This window comes from Ictalurus punctatus, chromosome 16 (assembly GCF_001660625.3).
Source record: "Ictalurus punctatus breed USDA103 chromosome 16, Coco_2.0, whole genome shotgun sequence".
NCBI lineage: Eukaryota > Metazoa > Chordata > Actinopteri > Siluriformes > Ictaluridae > Ictalurus > Ictalurus punctatus.
The window spans coordinates 8,344,107-8,362,088 of record NC_030431.2 but is presented as its reverse complement, the minus strand read 5'-3'; the positions used below and the strand labels follow the sequence as shown (position 1 = coordinate 8,362,088).

General features: G+C 41.9%; 2 protein-coding genes across 2 annotated transcripts in view; both read right to left on the bottom strand.

The window, feature by feature from the left end:
* gabrr3a (gamma-aminobutyric acid type A receptor subunit rho3a) overlaps nt 1–15,896 on the bottom strand; it is a 50,163-nt gene extending 34,267 nt beyond the window's left edge. The window contains exons 1-2 of the mRNA XM_017488436.3: nt 15,780–15,896; nt 541–5,324 (exon numbers count right to left, since the gene is read on the bottom strand). Of these exons, the coding sequence (XP_017343925.2) occupies nt 541–1,247 (707 nt within the window). The 5' untranslated portion in view covers nt 1,248–5,324; nt 15,780–15,896. The remainder of the gene's footprint in view (nt 1–540; nt 5,325–15,779) is intronic.
* The window catches only part of phldb2a (pleckstrin homology-like domain, family B, member 2a), a 95,660-nt gene continuing 87,926 nt past the window's right edge, over nt 10,249–17,982 (bottom strand). Inside the window, exons 18-19 of the transcript XR_001815057.3 lie at nt 16,498–16,752; nt 10,249–15,897 (exon numbers count right to left, since the gene is read on the bottom strand). The gene's annotated coding sequence lies outside the window, so the exon portion shown is untranslated. The remainder of the gene's footprint in view (nt 15,898–16,497; nt 16,753–17,982) is intronic.

The window sequence follows — 17,982 nt, the reverse complement described above, 5'->3', positions numbered from 1 at the left end:
CCCTGGGGTCTGTAAGTAATAATTAGCAGAATTGACTTATTTTTTGTGGCTACATATGTTATCCTGTTATAAAAAACTTCAAAAGAGTTCATTTTCAAAAGACTAGGTTTTTGTGTGACACCTAGATCATAACTGTAGATGACTGCAACAGCTCCACCTCTGCCAATTAGACAGGGCTGATGTATATAATTGTATCCAGGAGGAATAGCTTCATTTAGTGCTATGTATTCGTTAGGTTTAATCCAAGTTTCTGTTAAACACATTATATTAAATTCCTGATCAGTAATGATTTCGTTAACAATAAGTGCATTGGACATAAGAGATCTAATATTTAATAGTCCTACCTATAGTTCAAAGGTGTTAACTAATTAATTTTAATATATTTTATGTTAGTTAGGTTACTAAAACAAACTTTCTGAAATTTTCTATGTATTTGTTTAGCTTGGGGAACAGACATAGTCTCTATAGAATGTACTACAAGTGTTGAAATATTATTTGGACACTGATTATGATAAATGTTGTAGATGTTGGAAGTTGTACTTATGGCAGGCAGTCACATGGTGTGTAGTGTCTTGGGGATGTTGTCTGACTGGAGTGCCGCTCTGAGACTGCAGGCCATCAGCACGGAACAACCTAGGACGCTCCCAGAACAGATTCCAGTTATTAACAAAGAGCAGATTCTGTTCGTTGCACCAAGATATTAACCACTCATTTAAAGCGAAAAGTCTACTGAACCTTTCAACTCCATGTCTGTATGTGGGGAGAGGTCCAGAGACGATGATCTTTGTAGCGGGTGATCTGCTTCGCACTGTCTCGATCAGGCTGCTGAAGTCCCTCTTCAGGATTTCCGTCTGCCGCAGTCTGATGTCATTCACCCCCGCGTACAGCATGACAGCTCCGATGCTCTCATTTTTCTTCAGGATCGCGGGTACCTGTGCAGCGACATCAAGAACATGAGCACCAGAGAAACAATGTGTGCGCACCTTACCTTTCGATGAGGCAACACGGACGTTCTGAACAATGGAGTCTCCGATGATCACGGCATTTGGTTTGGTCTCACAGAGAAGGGTGAAGCAGTTCCTGGTGCAGATCTCAAAGACTGGGGGCGGTAGGGGGGAGAGTTCCTCGTCCTGGCCCGTGCCTTCCGTAGCTGACGCACCCAAGTTCTGTGGTGTGTCGGCACCGGCGTGATGGAGACCTGGGCTGGATTCATCCTGGGCGCATGGTCCCTGCACAGAGAAACTCATGGCATAGAGGACCTGGGAGTGGTAGTACCACACTGCGTGCTTAACTTGGATTTGTAGGAAATAGCACAAGATGTTTCCATAGCGGTCCTTCGCTCGTGCAGCTGGGCCTGCTTGTCGAGTAGGTCACGGATCTGTTTCTCCACGGCCTCCAATTCCAACAGCACCACGTGCAGCTCTAGCAAGTCCTCATCTGCACTCAAAGGTGGAGAAACAAAGAACATATTTGCCTTTATAAACAGTGGTAAATGAGAGAAATGTGTAATGTAAAACAAGGCTAGCAGTAAGGGGATGACAAGCTAGTCATGGATGTTTGTAAGATCTGATGAAACTTAGCGACAGCACATTACGATTGTCCATCCATCCATCTTCTACCACTTACTCCTTCTTCAGGGTCACAGGGGAACCTGGAGCCTATCCCAGGGAGCATCGGGCACAAGGTGGGGTACCCCTGGACAGGGTGCCAGTCCATCACAGGGCACAATCACATACCCATTCATACACTACAGACACTTTAGACACGCCAATCAGCCTACCATGCATGTCTTTGGACTGGGGGAGGAAACCCCCGCAGCACAGGGAGAACATGCAAACTCCGCACACACATGGCCCCAGCTGGAATCAAACCCCGGATCCTGGAGGTGTGAGGCGAACGCACTAACCACTAAGCCACCGTGACAGGGCTTCCTTTCCTTTGGTCAGACCCATTCTGTGCATGCTCAGTAACCCGAAACCAAGAACAAACTAAATTATTTGAGGTCCCACATTCAGCGTCCCATGTCTCTTTGGCAAAACCAATAGAGAGAGAACGGAGGGATGTGGGACCATGGGTAAAGGGGTGTGAGGACAGAGGAATTACACATTGGGAATTCACCTCTAACCCTGGTGTCTCATATAGTAACCCTCTTACTCATATAGCAAGTTGGGAGTTTACAAATGGTCTTCTTAAGAATTCTCTCTTGTTAAGTGCAGCATAATGATCAGTAAACACAGTACTGGAACGTTCCCTAGTATAAGACAGGCAAACACTCTCCTAGAGGCACACCCTCGATTAAGGGGAAGAAGTTGTCCACTGATAGGGTTTCCAAAGCAGAGTAGGCATTTGTTGCTTGAAAACAGGCATTGCAGACAGCTCTTACGTTTGGGCTTCCAGATCCTTTGAAACCTTTTTGTGCAAACAGTAGATGAAAAGAATGGGTGTATGACCTCTGTTCTATTACAGAAACATGAAGACAAGCTGAGACCAGTGGCTTTTTTCTGGTAAGTTAGACCCTGTTTCAGCGGGTCTGCCCCTTTGTTCACGTGCTCTGGTGGTGGCAGTAAAGGCTGTCGTGGCCTCACGAGATTTAGTAGGATATGGGGAATTAACCCTTTTGGTCCCACACACTGTCTCCATGATCCTACTGGAGCAGACAACATCACACCTTTCCACCCAGCGCTGGTTAAGGTATAACACAGTTCTATTGGACATGCCTAATATCATTATCAAACCTTTTACTCTCTTAAATCCAGCAACTCTCCTCCCCACGGCTGATGATGGAGAAACCCATGATTGTGTAATGTTAACTAATGAATCGTGTGCTCCCAGGTTGGATCTGAAAGATGAACCACTGGACAATCTTGATCTGATATTGTTTGTGGATGGGTCGGTGTCAAGTGATCCAGAGACAGGCAAGAATAAAGTTGGCTATGCAGTAGTGACTAGTCATTTGCATTTATTCATTTTGCAGATGCTTTTATCCAAAGTGACTTACAAATGAGAAAGTACAAACAAAGTGATATATCAAGTGGAGAACAACACAAGTAGTGCTACCATACAAGATTTTTTAATTGAGCTCTAGAAAAGCAGAGCACAGAGTAGAGTTGTAAGAGCCAGAGTAATGTGTGTTGTTTCTTGTTTTTTTTTTTGAAGAATGATGATGTGGGGTTGGCGTTTTAGGGGTTAGTTACGTGCTCGCGGACGTGGTGGGTCTTTAGCTGTTTTTTGAAGATAGTGACAGATTGTGCGATCCGGATTGAAGTTGGAAGTTCATTCCATCACTGAGGTACAGTTAGTGTGAAGGTTCTGGAAAGAGACCTTGAGCCACACTGAGTAGGCACTACTAAGCGTTGGTCGTTAATCGAGCACAGATTGCATGAGGGAACGTAAGCTTTCAGGAGAGTCTTGAGGTAGGGGGGTGCTGTACAAGACCTTGTCTGGAACGTGAGTGTCAAGGCCTTGAATTTGATACAGGCAGCTACAGGAAGCCAGTGGAGGGAGATGAAGAGGGGTGTGACATGGGTCCTTTGGGGCTGGTTGAAGAGGAGGCATGCTTCTTACTCATGAAACTGTAAACTGTAAAGGCAAATCAGTAACAATCTACACTGACAGCAGGTATGCCTACAGTGTAGTACATGATTTTGAAACAATCTGGAGCCACAATCTGGAAATTTCCTAACTATCTCTGGTACACACATTCCACACCACCAGCTAGTCTCTGAATTGCTGGACGCCATCCTACTCCCTAAAGCTATTGTTGTATGTAAATGTGATGCATATACTAACAAAAGTGATCCTATTTCTCTAAGAAACACCCAAGTAGATAAGGTGGGTAAACATGCAGTGACAACTCCACTGCGTAACCTCTGTGCATAAAAGACATCATCAGTGGATCACCAATTTCAGGAGTCACCATGGAAATCCAGGGTGAAAAAAAGTGAGCTGCATACTTCAGTGACGCAAAGTTAGAGGTTTTAATGCATGGTTATGAGGAATATAAGCCATTTATACAAAAAAGTAACTGCTGGTTAGCACAGAGAGTTGGCTTGGAAAAAAGGAATGGATCGAGTAAATGCGTGAATTTATATTACAGAGTACTTAAAAAAAGAAAGAAAGAAAGAAAAAGTCAATCACCATTATAACAACAACAACAAAATGTCAAATGGAGCAGATGTACATTGTAAAGTTTTCAGCTCTACTTAGTGAAAATGTAGGGGTATAACAGGTTTTAATACAGATTACTGCCCATGTCTATCTTTAATCAAAGCCTACATCTAAACAAACATTCAAAATAGTAACTTCTTTAGTCTTGAGAATGTTTATCAAGGCAGTGAAAAATATAGCGTTTCATTAGCGCTTAGAGCACGCTGCTTCAAGGGGGAATCGTGACAGTGTTCAGTTCAAAAGCCTGCATCTCTGATCGTATGGGGGTGCATTAGTGACTATGGAATGGGCAGCTTGGACATCTGGAAAGGCATTAATGCTGAAAGGTATATACAGGCTTTAGAACAACATCTGCTTCCATCCAGATTCCATCCCATCTTTACTTCTGAGAGTATATATCTAATATACTCTTTTTAACACTTAATTTTTGATCCTTTTGTTTCTCCTGTCCCAACTTTTGAGACATGTTGCAGCTATCAAATTCAAAATGACCTCTTTTTCCTTAAAATGGTACATTTCCTCAGTTTAAACATTTGATGATTTCTATGTTCTTTTGTGAATAACATGGGTTCATGAGATTTGCAAATCACTGAATTTTGTTTTTATTTACATTTTAGAGTCCCAACTTCTTTATAATTTTTGTATAATGTAATTTAATTCAAAACTTGTAACTTTCATAGTTTCATAGAACTAATTCCATTAGACACAAAACCAAAAAGGCTTGAAATGTGTAATCTTGATTAGGGCTTACAGCTCATGAAAACCAATAATGCAGTCTCTCAAAATATTAGAATAAAGAATTCATAATAGAGAAATGTTGACCTGAGAAGAGATCTAATCAGCTAATTAAGTCAAAACACCTGCAAAAGGTTTCCTGAGCCTTTAATAGCTCAGTCTGGTTCAGTACACACAACCACAATCATGTGGAAGATTTTTGCATTTCATTTGGAAATCAAGGTCCCAGAGACTAGAGGAGGAGCAGAGAGGTACAGAAACCAAGTTGCTAGAAGTCCAGTGTGAAGTTTCGACAGTCAGTGATGATATGGGGTGCCATGTCATCTGCTGGTGTTGGTCCATTGTGTTTTCTCAAGTGGAGAGTCAATGCAGCTGTATACCAGGAGATTTTTGAGCACTTCATGTTTCCATCTGCTGACAAGCTTTATGGAGAAAAAAAAATTGCTGTTGTTAGTAGCAATAGGCCATCATAAATTATTATAATTTTTTTAAAAACAAAACCTTGATCATTTTCAAAATAGAGTTGACTGATTTTGCTGTAGTTATTAGCAATAATAAATTGTATCAGGGCATTTGGTTTTACACGCAGCTCCTACAGTTATTGAATTTTAATTATTTTTCGTAAAAAAAAACAACAACACCTTGATAGTGTGAATCAAAAATTGAATTTTTATTTGTTTAAAGAATATTTAACAATAAAAACAGCATTTTGCAGTAGTTGCCAAGACTAACCCTGCGTCTTAAATGGCAAAATAAGTTTGTGTGTAATAAAAATGTATATCATTAATAAAACACATGCTATAAAAAAAACAAATACTGAATCCATACAGTATCTGTTACGCCCTCACCGGCAGATGGCACTGCGGCCTGGCTTCAGAGAGCACACGTGCACGAGACTGAACTGTTGCAGATGGACACACGCCTTTGTTTGTTTTGGTTCTCCCCCTGTTTACGCATTGGTTGATGTTCGACGGTGTGCCTTTATTTGCCCCAGGTGTCTCTGTCTTAGTTGGATTGTGTTTGCTATTTAAAGCCCTCGTGTTACGTTGTACTTGGGGCAGTATTATTTGAACCTCTCAGTGTAATGGTGAATATGTTACGCATGCTAAGCGGTCTTATTTCCGTGTCCTGTTCTTGTTCCTTGCCTTGACTTCAGTTCTATGTTTAACCCGTTAATCTTGTCCAGTGTAGACCGCGTTTCCTGTGATTTGTCTGCTGTGTTGAAAATAAAGACGTTGATCTGCACGTGCTCCCGCCTCACCTCCCTGTATCGTAACAGTATCCCAACACTGCAATACGTTAGATATTCTGTGAAGTAGATGACTATAATTTTGGTAGTATCTTTGCACAGGTCATGCACTTTTTAGACGGCCCGTTACTGACTCCATTACTATAAAGCGCTGATGACATGAGTTTCCGAAAGATTGGCTTCCACAGGCTTTAACGGGAGAGAAAAAAAATTATAAATACAGTATCTCACAAAAGTGAGTACACCCCTCACATTTTTGTAAATATTTGATTATATCTTTTCATGTGACAACACTGAAGAAATTACACTTTGCTACAATGTAAAGTAATGAGTGTACAGATTGTATAACAGTGTAAATTTGCTGTCCCCTCAAAATAACTCAACACACAGCCATTAATGTCTAAACCGCTGGCAACAAAAGTGTGTACACCCCTAAGTGAAAATGTCCAAATTGGGCCCAATTAGCCATTTTCCCACCCCGGTGTCATGTGACTTGTTAGTGTTACAAGGTCTCAGGTGTGAATGGGGAGCAGGTGTGTTAAATTTGGTGTCATCACTCTCACACTCCCTCATACTGGTTCAACATGGTTCAACATGGCACCTCATGGCAAAGAATTCTCTGAGCATCTGAAAAAAAGAATCGTTGCTCTACATAAAGATGGCCTAGGCTATAAGAAGGTCGCCAAGATTCTGACACTGAGCTGCAGCACAGTGGCCAAGACCATACAGCAGTTTAACAGGACAGGTTCCACTCAGAACAGGCCTCGCCATGGTCGACGAAAGTTGAGTGCACGTGCTCAGCGTCATATCCAGAGGTTGTCTTTGGGAAATAGACATATGATTTTTACCAGCATTGCTGCAGAGGTTGAAGGGGTGGGGGGTCAGCCTGTCAGTGCTAAGACCATACGCCACACACTGCATCAAATGGGTCTGCATGGCTGTTGTCCCAGAAGGAAGCCTCTTCTAAAGATGATGCACAAGAAAGCCTGCAAACAGTTTGCTGAAGACAAGCAGATTAAGGACATGGATTACTGGAACCATGTCCTGTGGTCTGATGAGACCAAGATAAACTTATTTGGTTCAGATGGTGTCAAGTGTGTGTGGTGGCAACCAGGTGAGGCATACAAAATCAAGTGTGTCTTGCCTACAGTCAAGTAGGGTGGTGGGAGTGTCAAGGTCTGGCGCTGAATGAGTGCTGCCAGCACTGGGGAGCTACAGTTCATTGAGGGAACCATGAATGCCAACATGTACGGTGATATACTGAAGCAGAGCATGATCCCCTCACTTCGGAGACTGGGTCGCAGGGCAGTATTCCAGCATGATAACGACCCCAAACACACCTCCAAGACAACCACTGCCTTGCTAAAGAAGCTGAGGGTGAAGGTGATGGACTAAACCCTATTGAGCATCTGCGGGGCATCCTCAAATGGAAGGTGGCGGATGCGGTACATCATACATTTGGCAAACTTAACACACAAGTAAATTCTACTGAGATAAAATAATAATAATAAAAAAAGAAATAATTTTTTTTTTTTAAAAGAAGAGAAGAGAAAACTTTAAGTTCTACTAAATTGCTGTATGTGGACTCGCCCTCACAGGTAAACTCATACATTCTTAAGGTTTGCTCTATTGAACCTATAAGTTATATGATTATTTAAATGTCTAGGGATTTGGCACACATTTTGAACCTTTCCTGTCCGTGCACGAGAATGCATATTCACTTGATTTTCATAGCACGTTAAATTGATTAAAACTTTGAAAGTTATAGAAGCTGTAAAAATAAAAATAAAATAAAATAAAAATATGGGGAAAACATATAGCAAAGCATATCCTGTGACAGGGTGCCCATATGTTGATCCTAATACCATGTTTATGCGTGTGAATTATGTGGAAGGATGTTTGAATCAATATGATGTATGGGTTAAAGAATGGGATTTCCCAGAAAAAGGTAGTTTTAGCCTCAGATAGTTAGAACAACTGAAATTTAATTTGGACTAAAACAAAGAGCAAAGTGCAGTTTTTGGCTGACTGGAAGGCATTTGCTGAATGGCAGAGTGAGGCACATAAAAGAGAGAAAAAATATCAGGCAGGGCCCTCATCTGTTTCTCAGTGTGCTAAATTGCAGAAAGCCGATCCTGACCTGGATTCTGCCCCACCGCGATGCCCACAGCCAGTAAGGAGGGAGGAACCTGCAGTTTCAGAGGCACCTCCTCATGATGAAGTGGCCCAGCCTACGCCAATCCATCCAAACCTCTCAGAACTGAGCCACCAACCCCCTCCGAACTATGCTCCAGCCGTCTTACCTTCACCTGTGGTGTTACACACGAGATCCCAAGTGAAGGGACTAACAACATTGCTGCTTGAGGGCTTCAGACCAACAAAATCGGACAGAGAAGGGACAGTGCACGCTGTGATAAATGCCCCAATGCTAGAAGTGGCCAGAGAAGGAGGCCCTATACTAGTTCACAGACCCTGGACATTGGAAGACATCAGGAGCAGAATGACGCATCTGCCGGCACTCCGCCAAGTAGGAGGACTGAAATTTGGCGATGAACTTCAGATATTCTGCAGAGAATTCAGACCCACCACTCATGAACTATGACAACTTTTCATGGCAAAACTTGGCACGGACTAGCTCAAGGTTTCATGTGAATTCCCAGAGAACGATGCCTGCCTGATCAACCCACAGTGGGATGATGGAGTCAACGCAAGGTACAGAGTACAAATCACCGAACACCTAGTCAGACTGACAATTCACAAATGTCTGAATCAGTTATGACCTTTAACCATTTAAAGTACAATACCTCTCCTTTTACACAGTTACCATGTATATCTCTTCCAGTTAATGGGCAAAGTGTCACATTTTTGGTAGATTCAGGAGCAACGTATTCAGTGATAAAACTCTGTGAATTAAAAGAATCCCCGAAAACGACTGCACTCCATGGGTGTAACAGGACATTCAGTATTAGACCTAATTTCGTCTTCATGTCCAGTCAATATACTGGGCAGGGACTTAATGTGTGTTTTACACTTAAATTTTATGTCCTCACTTCAGGGAGTAACAATAACTGTTTGATCTTTGGGAACTCCATTTGTTAAAGAAACAGAGCTCTGTTTATCAATGGTCCATGCATTACAAGCCTAGAGCCTGTGCTCATTTGTTGATGTTGGCACATGATAAGATGAAGGACAACCATGTTGATTTTATGCTGTCCTCTGTCCTCCATTTCACAGCGCTAGTGCAGGAAGGAAAAGACTTTAATTTTGAGAAAGAATGGTTTATGGATATCCCAGAAAGTGAAGAGCTGTACCTATATTGGTGTGACAAATTTTGTGCATGTTCAGTCAAATTGAGTGACACTCAGTTGCGTGCATTTTTCGTCCCAGAATCGGCGCCTGACGTCTCATTAGCCAAAATAGAAAACAAACAATAGAAAGATGTCGGACCGTGGGTCAGATTATGTGAGAGTGGGAAAATTACAGATTGGGAACAAAAACCCACCTCCAACATGTGGTACAGCCCGACATTGGGAGTTTATAAAAAATTCTTTCAGGAAATGTGCCAGGTTAACCAGGATGTCATTTGTCATGACAAGGGAATGTTTCTGAAACTTAGGACAAGCCCTACACCAATAGAGATACACCCACAATTGAAGAAGGTGCCTCTTAGGCTGTGGGCCCAAGGGAAACATAACGTAGGCCTGATTAAAAGTCCACCACCAGTTGTGATCACGTCCAAATCTGACTTTAGGCCCAGACAATCTCAATACCCTCTTAAATCAGCTATTGAGGGCATTAGACCAGATTTCAAGTCATTATTGTAGGTAGGGGTCATTGTTGTGGATAAAAAATGTCATAAAATAAACATAAGGGAGACCTAGCATCCAGCAAAGGGGAGAGGAAGGACTGACGACGGGCACCTAGACACATAGAAGCGGGATTAGGCGGACATTGACAAATTGGAATTACACTTTAAAGATCTTTAAGAGCAGTAGTAGTCAAAAAAGTCAAAAAGAGGTATACGAGCTGAGCTGAGGAGTGCTAATATACACACACACACACACGCTCGTACAGTCAAGGGCGGGCAAGTAGACATAACACACACACACACACACACACACACACTCTCCCTCTCACACACATACTACAATAACTTTATAAGAATAATAAAAAGGAATATTAAGATATTTAAAGGGTAATATCTTATAATAATAATATATATACTCTTTATAAAAAACAGAATAGTAGGATATGCAGGACAGTAGAACTGTAATGATATTAAGAAGTTGGAAGTACAGTAAACCGCTTTTCAAGTAGTATAAATATATATATAAAATAAGAAATATAGAGCAAATATGAAAATAAATTATAAACTAGAAATACAGGAAAATGTAAACTTACTCATGACTCAAATGGTGAAGGTTCTTGTCTTGCAAGGAAGGCCTTAATTTTAAGAAAGAACCATGAGGAGCCATTTATAAGGGTGGCTGAGTCAAGCTGCCCGCCCGCGAGATAACAATAAGACCAAGGTCACTCTAGATTGTTTAGTCTTGTCCACTTTCTATTTTACGGGTAATTCAAATTCTCTGGTTTCGGTTCTCTGGGTAACTGAAATTCTCTGGTTTTGATTCTCTGGGTAACTGAAAATCTCTGGTTTTTGTTCTCTGGATAACTGAAACTCTCTGGTTTTGACTTTCTGGGTTATTAGAAATCCCTGGGTTCTGATTTTATGTGTAAATTGAAACCCCTGGTTTTGATTCTATGTGTAATAGCCCTTTTCTGGAACATAAGAGTAAGGTAGATGAGCTCTTTTTTAACCCTATTAGTAGTGAGATCATAGTCTTCTTGAAACATATGGGTTATTTACTGTGTAAGTACAGTATAAATACTGGAGCTTAAGCTCAGGGTATGGGAATCACTTCTGAGAATTCTCATCGGTGTGGATCTCGTGTGGTGGAATGGAACAATAAAGCTGGACCCTTGCTTCTTCTCACTCATGGCTGGTGTATTTTTTTCTATCTCCAACTGGGCTCAGAGGTAGATGTGAGTATTGGCTTATATGTTGAATTTTAAGTGTTTTTGGGTAATAGGCTAAATTTGAGCCAACATCATTGTTCCCTGCCCTGATTTGTCAGTGCGCAATATTTCCGGTAAAGAAAGCAAGAAAACCCCCACAACCTGATGAATGGAGATTTGTACAAGATTTGCAAGCAGTTAATGCAGCAATCAAACAGAGAGCTCCAGATGTGCCAAATTCTTACACTATATTAAGCCAGGTTCCAGCAAATAGCGAATGGTTTTCAGTTGTAGATTTAGTTAATGTGTTTTTTCAGTATATCTCTTGATAAAGACAATCAGTTTCAGTTTGCATTTGTATTTCACGGAGGTCCTTACACTTTCAATTGCTTGTGTTAAGGGTATTGAGAGTCACTAACGATATACAACCAAATGCTAAAGGACAGCTTAACACCTCTACCACTTTCTCCAGGGCACAGTGTGAAACTGACACCATTAAATTGTTGCAGCATTTTGCCTAAGAAGGCCACAAAGCCAATATCTCCAAATTACAGTATGTACAAAAAAAGTGAGATTTATTGGGTCATGACATATCTGCAAAGGGAAAGAAACTCACAGCTGACAAAGTATCTGCAATCCAGAAGATTCCCAAGCCTCTGACGAAGAAACAAGTTCTCTCTTTCCTAGGTATGTTTTTGTATCGCAGGACTTTCATTATAAACTATTCCAGTCTACAAGCATCACTCAGAGAGATGGCATATGCAACAGGCTGGACAGCTCATTCTCAGGTAAGTTGGATCCAGTCACTGCAGAGTTTCCCCCGTGTGTACGTGCAGTAGCAGCAGCTGAGAAAGCTTTGGTGTCATCCAGAAACCTGGTAGGTTACTCAGAATTGAACCTCTTGGTTCCACATGAGGTGTTGTTACTCCTACTTGAACAGAAAACCTCACACCTTTCCACCCAATGGTGGCTGCACCATAACACTATACTGCTAGACATGCCGAATGTCTCTATAAAACGATGTACTGTCCTTAACCCTGCTACTCTTCTTCCAACAGAGGGAGATGGGGAACCACATGATTGTGTTGTACTGACTAACAAACTCTGCTCTCCTAGAGTCAACCTGAAAGATGTTCTATTGGAAAACTCAGATCTGATCCTATTTGTGGACGGGTCAGCGTCACATGACCCAGATACCGGTAAAAATCGAGTGGGCTATGCAGTAGTGACCGCACATGAGATGGTCTGTCAGGAAGTCTCCCCTCAAACCTTTCAACACAAGCAGCTGAACTGTATGCCCTCATAGAGGCATGAAGACATGCTGAGGGACAGTCAGTAAATACCTACACAGACAGTAGATATGCCTTTGAGGTACTACATGATTTGGGGACAATTTGGAAACACAGGAACTTCCTGACGAGTTCAGGATGTCATGGTTTCTCCTTTAAGCAGCGTGCAGGAGAGCATGTGGGTGCGCGTGCCCGAGCAAGGTGCACGAGCACCTGCTTCTCGTTTGTTGACAACCGTGACATTGTGTACTGTGTTTCTGTTATATCTCCTCCCAGTTCTGTCGTTGGCTGTTGTTTAGCATGTGTCTAGATTGCTGTCAGCCGTTAGCAGTCAACACGCTGATTGTGCTTGTATATATACCGCGCGTCTCCCAGCACATGGCGTGGAATATTATGGTATAGTAGATTAGTTTAGATTCCTTACCATACTTAACCATAGTCATAGTCATAGTCAGATTCCTTGTTAGAGTTATTTAGATTAAACATTAGATTTAATCCATGCTGGTTTCTCCGCTCCCAGTCCTGCGCTATTGTTCATGTTTTTCTTGTTTTGTATATCAACCCTGTTTTCCGTGACCGAGACCTTGATTCCTGCCTTGCCCCGTTTATGCCTGTTTGCCGATCGTCTGACCTTTTGCATGTTTTTGGATTATGTTTTTGGATTACAATTTTGGATTTATCTGCCTGTGTCTCTCTTTAATAAAACTGTCTACTGCACTTTCATCTGTCCTATCTTCCTTACGTCTTGAAATGTGACACAGGAACACACATTTCCCACCACAAACTAGTCTCTGAGCTGCTGGACGCAGTCCTACTCCCCAAAACTATTGCAGTATGCAAATGTGATGCACACACTAACAAATTAGACCATGTTTTCCTAGGAAACACTCGAGCGGACAGTGCAGCAAAGCAAGCAGCTGCATCTATGGACCCAAAACTCAAAAGAAAATAATCAATCCTTCTTTACAGCTTTCAGACCTCCAAGCATGGGCTACGCAGATGAGGAAAAGGCTGTGTGGCGCAAACCAGGCTGCACGGTTGTTGACGGAGTTTGGCAGTGCCCCCAGGGCTGTCCTTGTCTTCAAAGTTGACGCATGGCAGGACCATGCGTCAAAAGGGGGAATGATAGTTGTGATAAAGCATTGGTTTCTCTAATTACTCTAAAAAAAAAATTGTTTATGTTGTTTGCGCAACTCATAACATGGGTTGAGGTTTGAAGGTAGAGAAGGCCACATCCCTATGTTCAAACAGGACTCAGACGCGGTAGTGATAATGATACTCTCCAGTGATAATGGCAAAACTTTTGTGAGCCATGCCCTTAAGTAGGTGGGTGAATATTTGGCTATTGATTTAAAGCAGCATATCATGCTGCATATCATCTAGCTAGTGGTGGGGTGGTAGAGAAAGAAAATAGGACACTAAAAAACAGACTGAGCAAATGCTATTCTGAAACAAGCTTAGGATGGTCTTAGCCCCTTTGGGATACTGTTTGGGAGACCTCCACACACAGGAATTGGACCTGTGACAGCTCCTTTTCCTGACGCTGCAGCATGTGATGATGCAATTTTAAATTACTGTGCAACCCTGTCCTCTGCTCTGCACTCTATCCATAAGCAGGTAAAGGCAACACTTCCAGCTCCAGCCACAGGTCCGCTGCATGATCTGAAGCCCGGAGAGTGGATCGTGATCAAGGACTTCCGCAGGACCAGGTGGAAAAAGCCACGGTGGTCTGGGCCATTCCAGGTTCTCTTTGTCACTCATTCAGCAGTGAAAGTCAACCAGAGAGCCACATGGATGCGTGCAAGCCACTACAGGAGGGTGCCAGAGCCAAGCATTGAGCTGGAGAAGACAGGACTTCGACAGGAAGACTAGAACGTGATTCTCTATCAAGCAGTCTCTAGGAGGACCAACGCTCACGAGCAACGATTTGCATATACATACCCACACACATGACACACTGCACTCAAACACACATTCTCACACCAGTTCCTTGTGGTTACACAACACAAGACACCGAGTGGTATCTAGAAGCCTGCGAAATCACGGACATGTAGTTTTTGGAGAAAATGTTGACGACACGGAAACCGTAGTCTTAGGAGGACTTTATTAACTTCATTAGAGAACTTCATTAGTGCTTAGTACAGTATATAGCCATGTGACCAGGACAGAGGTTAGACGACGTGACTTTGCTACCGTACCTCTTACGCCCAAAGCTCCCTGACCACAGACTACTGTTGCAGACTAGAAACAAATCATTAAATGTTGACCTGCACATCCACTCATACATACAAACCTATTCCTAATCGTCCACCCTTCTCCTGGTATAGGTGGTATCTGTTAGTAAGCCCTGTCATAGAAATTAACTCACAAATCACTGGGACCATTCCTGACAACACTGGGGGTCCGGGGGGTTGACCCTTAAACAGGAAAGATAAACCAAAGCGCGATATTGTAGTTTATTCGGTGGAAGACTTAATGATCAGTCACGCCAATCACATCGTTGCAGCAGAAAGAATGCATGACACACACACTTTTACCAAAATTTGGTATTTAGCTGATCGTGGTGATGAGACTAAGTGCCTAAGGCGACGTGATTTCTATAGGTCCCACATAAGCCCGCGAAGTTCTTTAGTAGACTACTGCTGCAGATTGGACGACAATTAGTAGTTAAAAGCCCATATGCCAAGATAGTGGCCACCTCTGTAAACCGTTCTGTATCACCTTTGGTCATAAGAATCATTGGCAACAGTGCTACCCACACAACGTCACATGTCCCCTTGTCATGCAGACACATAATGGTTATTCTATCATTGAACACATGTGGTCTGCAATACGCAACCCTCCACAGACTAGTGAGATGGGGTTTGATTGGCTGAACTCAGTACTCGGGGGATAGGGCTCGTGGATATTAACAGTCTGTCTACCAATAGGTGCAATAATTATTCTTGTCTTGATCATTTTGACTTGTATTGTTTCTCTTGTTCAGAGCAGTCTCTCACGCTCGTTGAAATCACTAATGACCAAACGCTGATGTTGACAAAGACTGATTACTATCCCTATGATGACAAACCTGACTTGTATCCTAAACCTGACTGGGTATCAGATTCTCCCAGCGACACTGACAATGATGACCCATTGACATCCATTTCACACCTATTGTAAATATTTCTTTGACGATGACGATTCTCATTTCACCCTAAATGAGCTTGCTTGACTACAGGATACTCTATATCCACAAAAACAGCCTTAGCGCCTTCATTATGTCTGTTTTATGATGAATTCAGTTGAACCGTGAAAGGATTCTGAAGTTCTGATGTACTCACAGCATTGTAATTTCTCTGTTAATTTTAGTAGTCTTTGGAGAGAGTGAAGGTGGCCACATTTGTTGTAGTGATCTTGTACTCCATCACCACTCCAACACAACCACCATGGCTAGAAACCCTTTTGACATTAAAAAAGAAAAAAAAGAAAAACAGATTTGGTAAATTGAGGCTGTCTAACAAATCAAATTAATACATAAAACCATCACAAGCATTCTTTCTTGGTGGCCTCCAGCACAGCCAATCACTGCATGTGGAAAACATAACCTCAGTAAGAATCTGAAAATAAAACAAGAACCTCACTTGGAACTCACAGAGGCAGAAAATGGTGCATACGCAGGAAGAAGGTTTAAAAGCAACTCAACATCCAGGTCATAAACACATTCAGCAGGAGAATCCAAAATAATATCCAGAACAATCACAACGCAAAGAAGGGACAAAATATCAATCATCAGAAGTTACATCAAAACAGGAGCACTAGGCAAGAGGCAAAGATAATTAGCAGGCAAACACCAACTAAACTACACTAACTAATCACTTAATCCCAAAGTTCAAGTTGGCATGGTTTACATAGCATGGGAACAGGAAACAATCAGGGTAAAGGAATCAGAGGTTTTAAAATTCAAGAGAGGGTGCCCTCTGGTGGTGGGCACCAGGGGGAGAAATCCTCCATTTCCTCCGATTTCTCTGCAAGAAACACAAGACAGATTATCATACACACCTAGGGGGCTCTCTCTCCCTTTGAGAGCGGAGGATTGCCCTTTTATACTCTCCCGTTGGCTGCTGGATGGTGGAGAATTGCCGTGCTGTTAATTAGCCGCCAGGCGTGTGTGTGTCGGTGGCTCTGCCCCGTGGCCACGCACTCTCCGGCTGTCCAAAACACTGGTGGTGCTGAAGTGGAGCTGTCTCTTCAGCACCACAGCAGCAGTCGCAGGAGGAGTGCTCTTAACTTCTTGTGCACCAGCCACCAGCCTGTCTTCACAATACATATACATACACACATATACATAATATATACATACACATATACATAATATATATATATATATATATATATATATATATATATATATATATATATATATATATATATATATATATATATATATATATACATAATATATATATATATATATATATATATATATATATATATATATATATATATATATATATATACACACAGTATCTCACAAAAGTGAGTACACCCCTCACATATTATAATTAATATTTAATTATAACTTTTCATGTGACAACACTGAAGAAATTACACTTTGCTACAATGTAAAAAGTAGTGATTGTACAGCTTGTTTAACAGTGTAAATTTGCTGTGCCCTCAGAATAACTTTTCAACTCACAGTCATTAATGGCTAAACCGCTGGCAACAACAGTGAGTACACCCCTAAGTGAAAATGTCCAAATTGGGCCCAAAGTGTCAATATTTTGTGTGGCCACCATTATTTTCCAGCACTGCCTTATCCCTCTTGGGCATGGAGTTCACCAGAGCTTCACAGGTTGCCACTGGAGTCCTCTTCCACTCCTCCATGAAGACATCATGGAGCTGGTGGATGTTAGAGACCTTAGGCTCCTCCACCTTCCATTTGAGGATAACCCACAGATGCTCAATAGGGTTTAGGTCTGGAGACATGCTTGGCCAGTCCATCACCTTCACCCTCAGCTTCTTTAGCAAGGCAGTGGTCGTCTTGGAGATGTGTTTGGGGTCATTTCATTCCACTTGTGTTCCTACATCAGTGTGACTTGCAAATTGTGAGTGTCTTGCAAATTCGTAATTTTCTCCATTGATTTTTGACGGACATCTTCAAAGGTAGTTTTGGATGAGCTAAGAAGTTGCGGGGTCATTGAGGGAAAACACTTTTCACAGCCATGATAAAAGCAGCCAAGAAACTCAAAAGCCTTACGTATTTGTCCATCTTCCCAGTAAATATCTACAAAATAGTTACCAAACCTGGCTTCACCTTCATTCAATGTGTGTTGAATGGGTAGGTTTTGTGCGTTAGCAATGTATTCAAGCCATTGTATGGAAGGTGATGAGAAAGATTTCTGTCTGCTGATGTAATCATCAAACGGTTGAATAGCTCAAGTGTCTTTATGAAGGGTCAAAAGATTTTCATGCACACATATGCAATTGTTAATGCATTTAAAAGGATCGACCTTTATACTTTTCAGAATTTCATCTCTGAAAGCT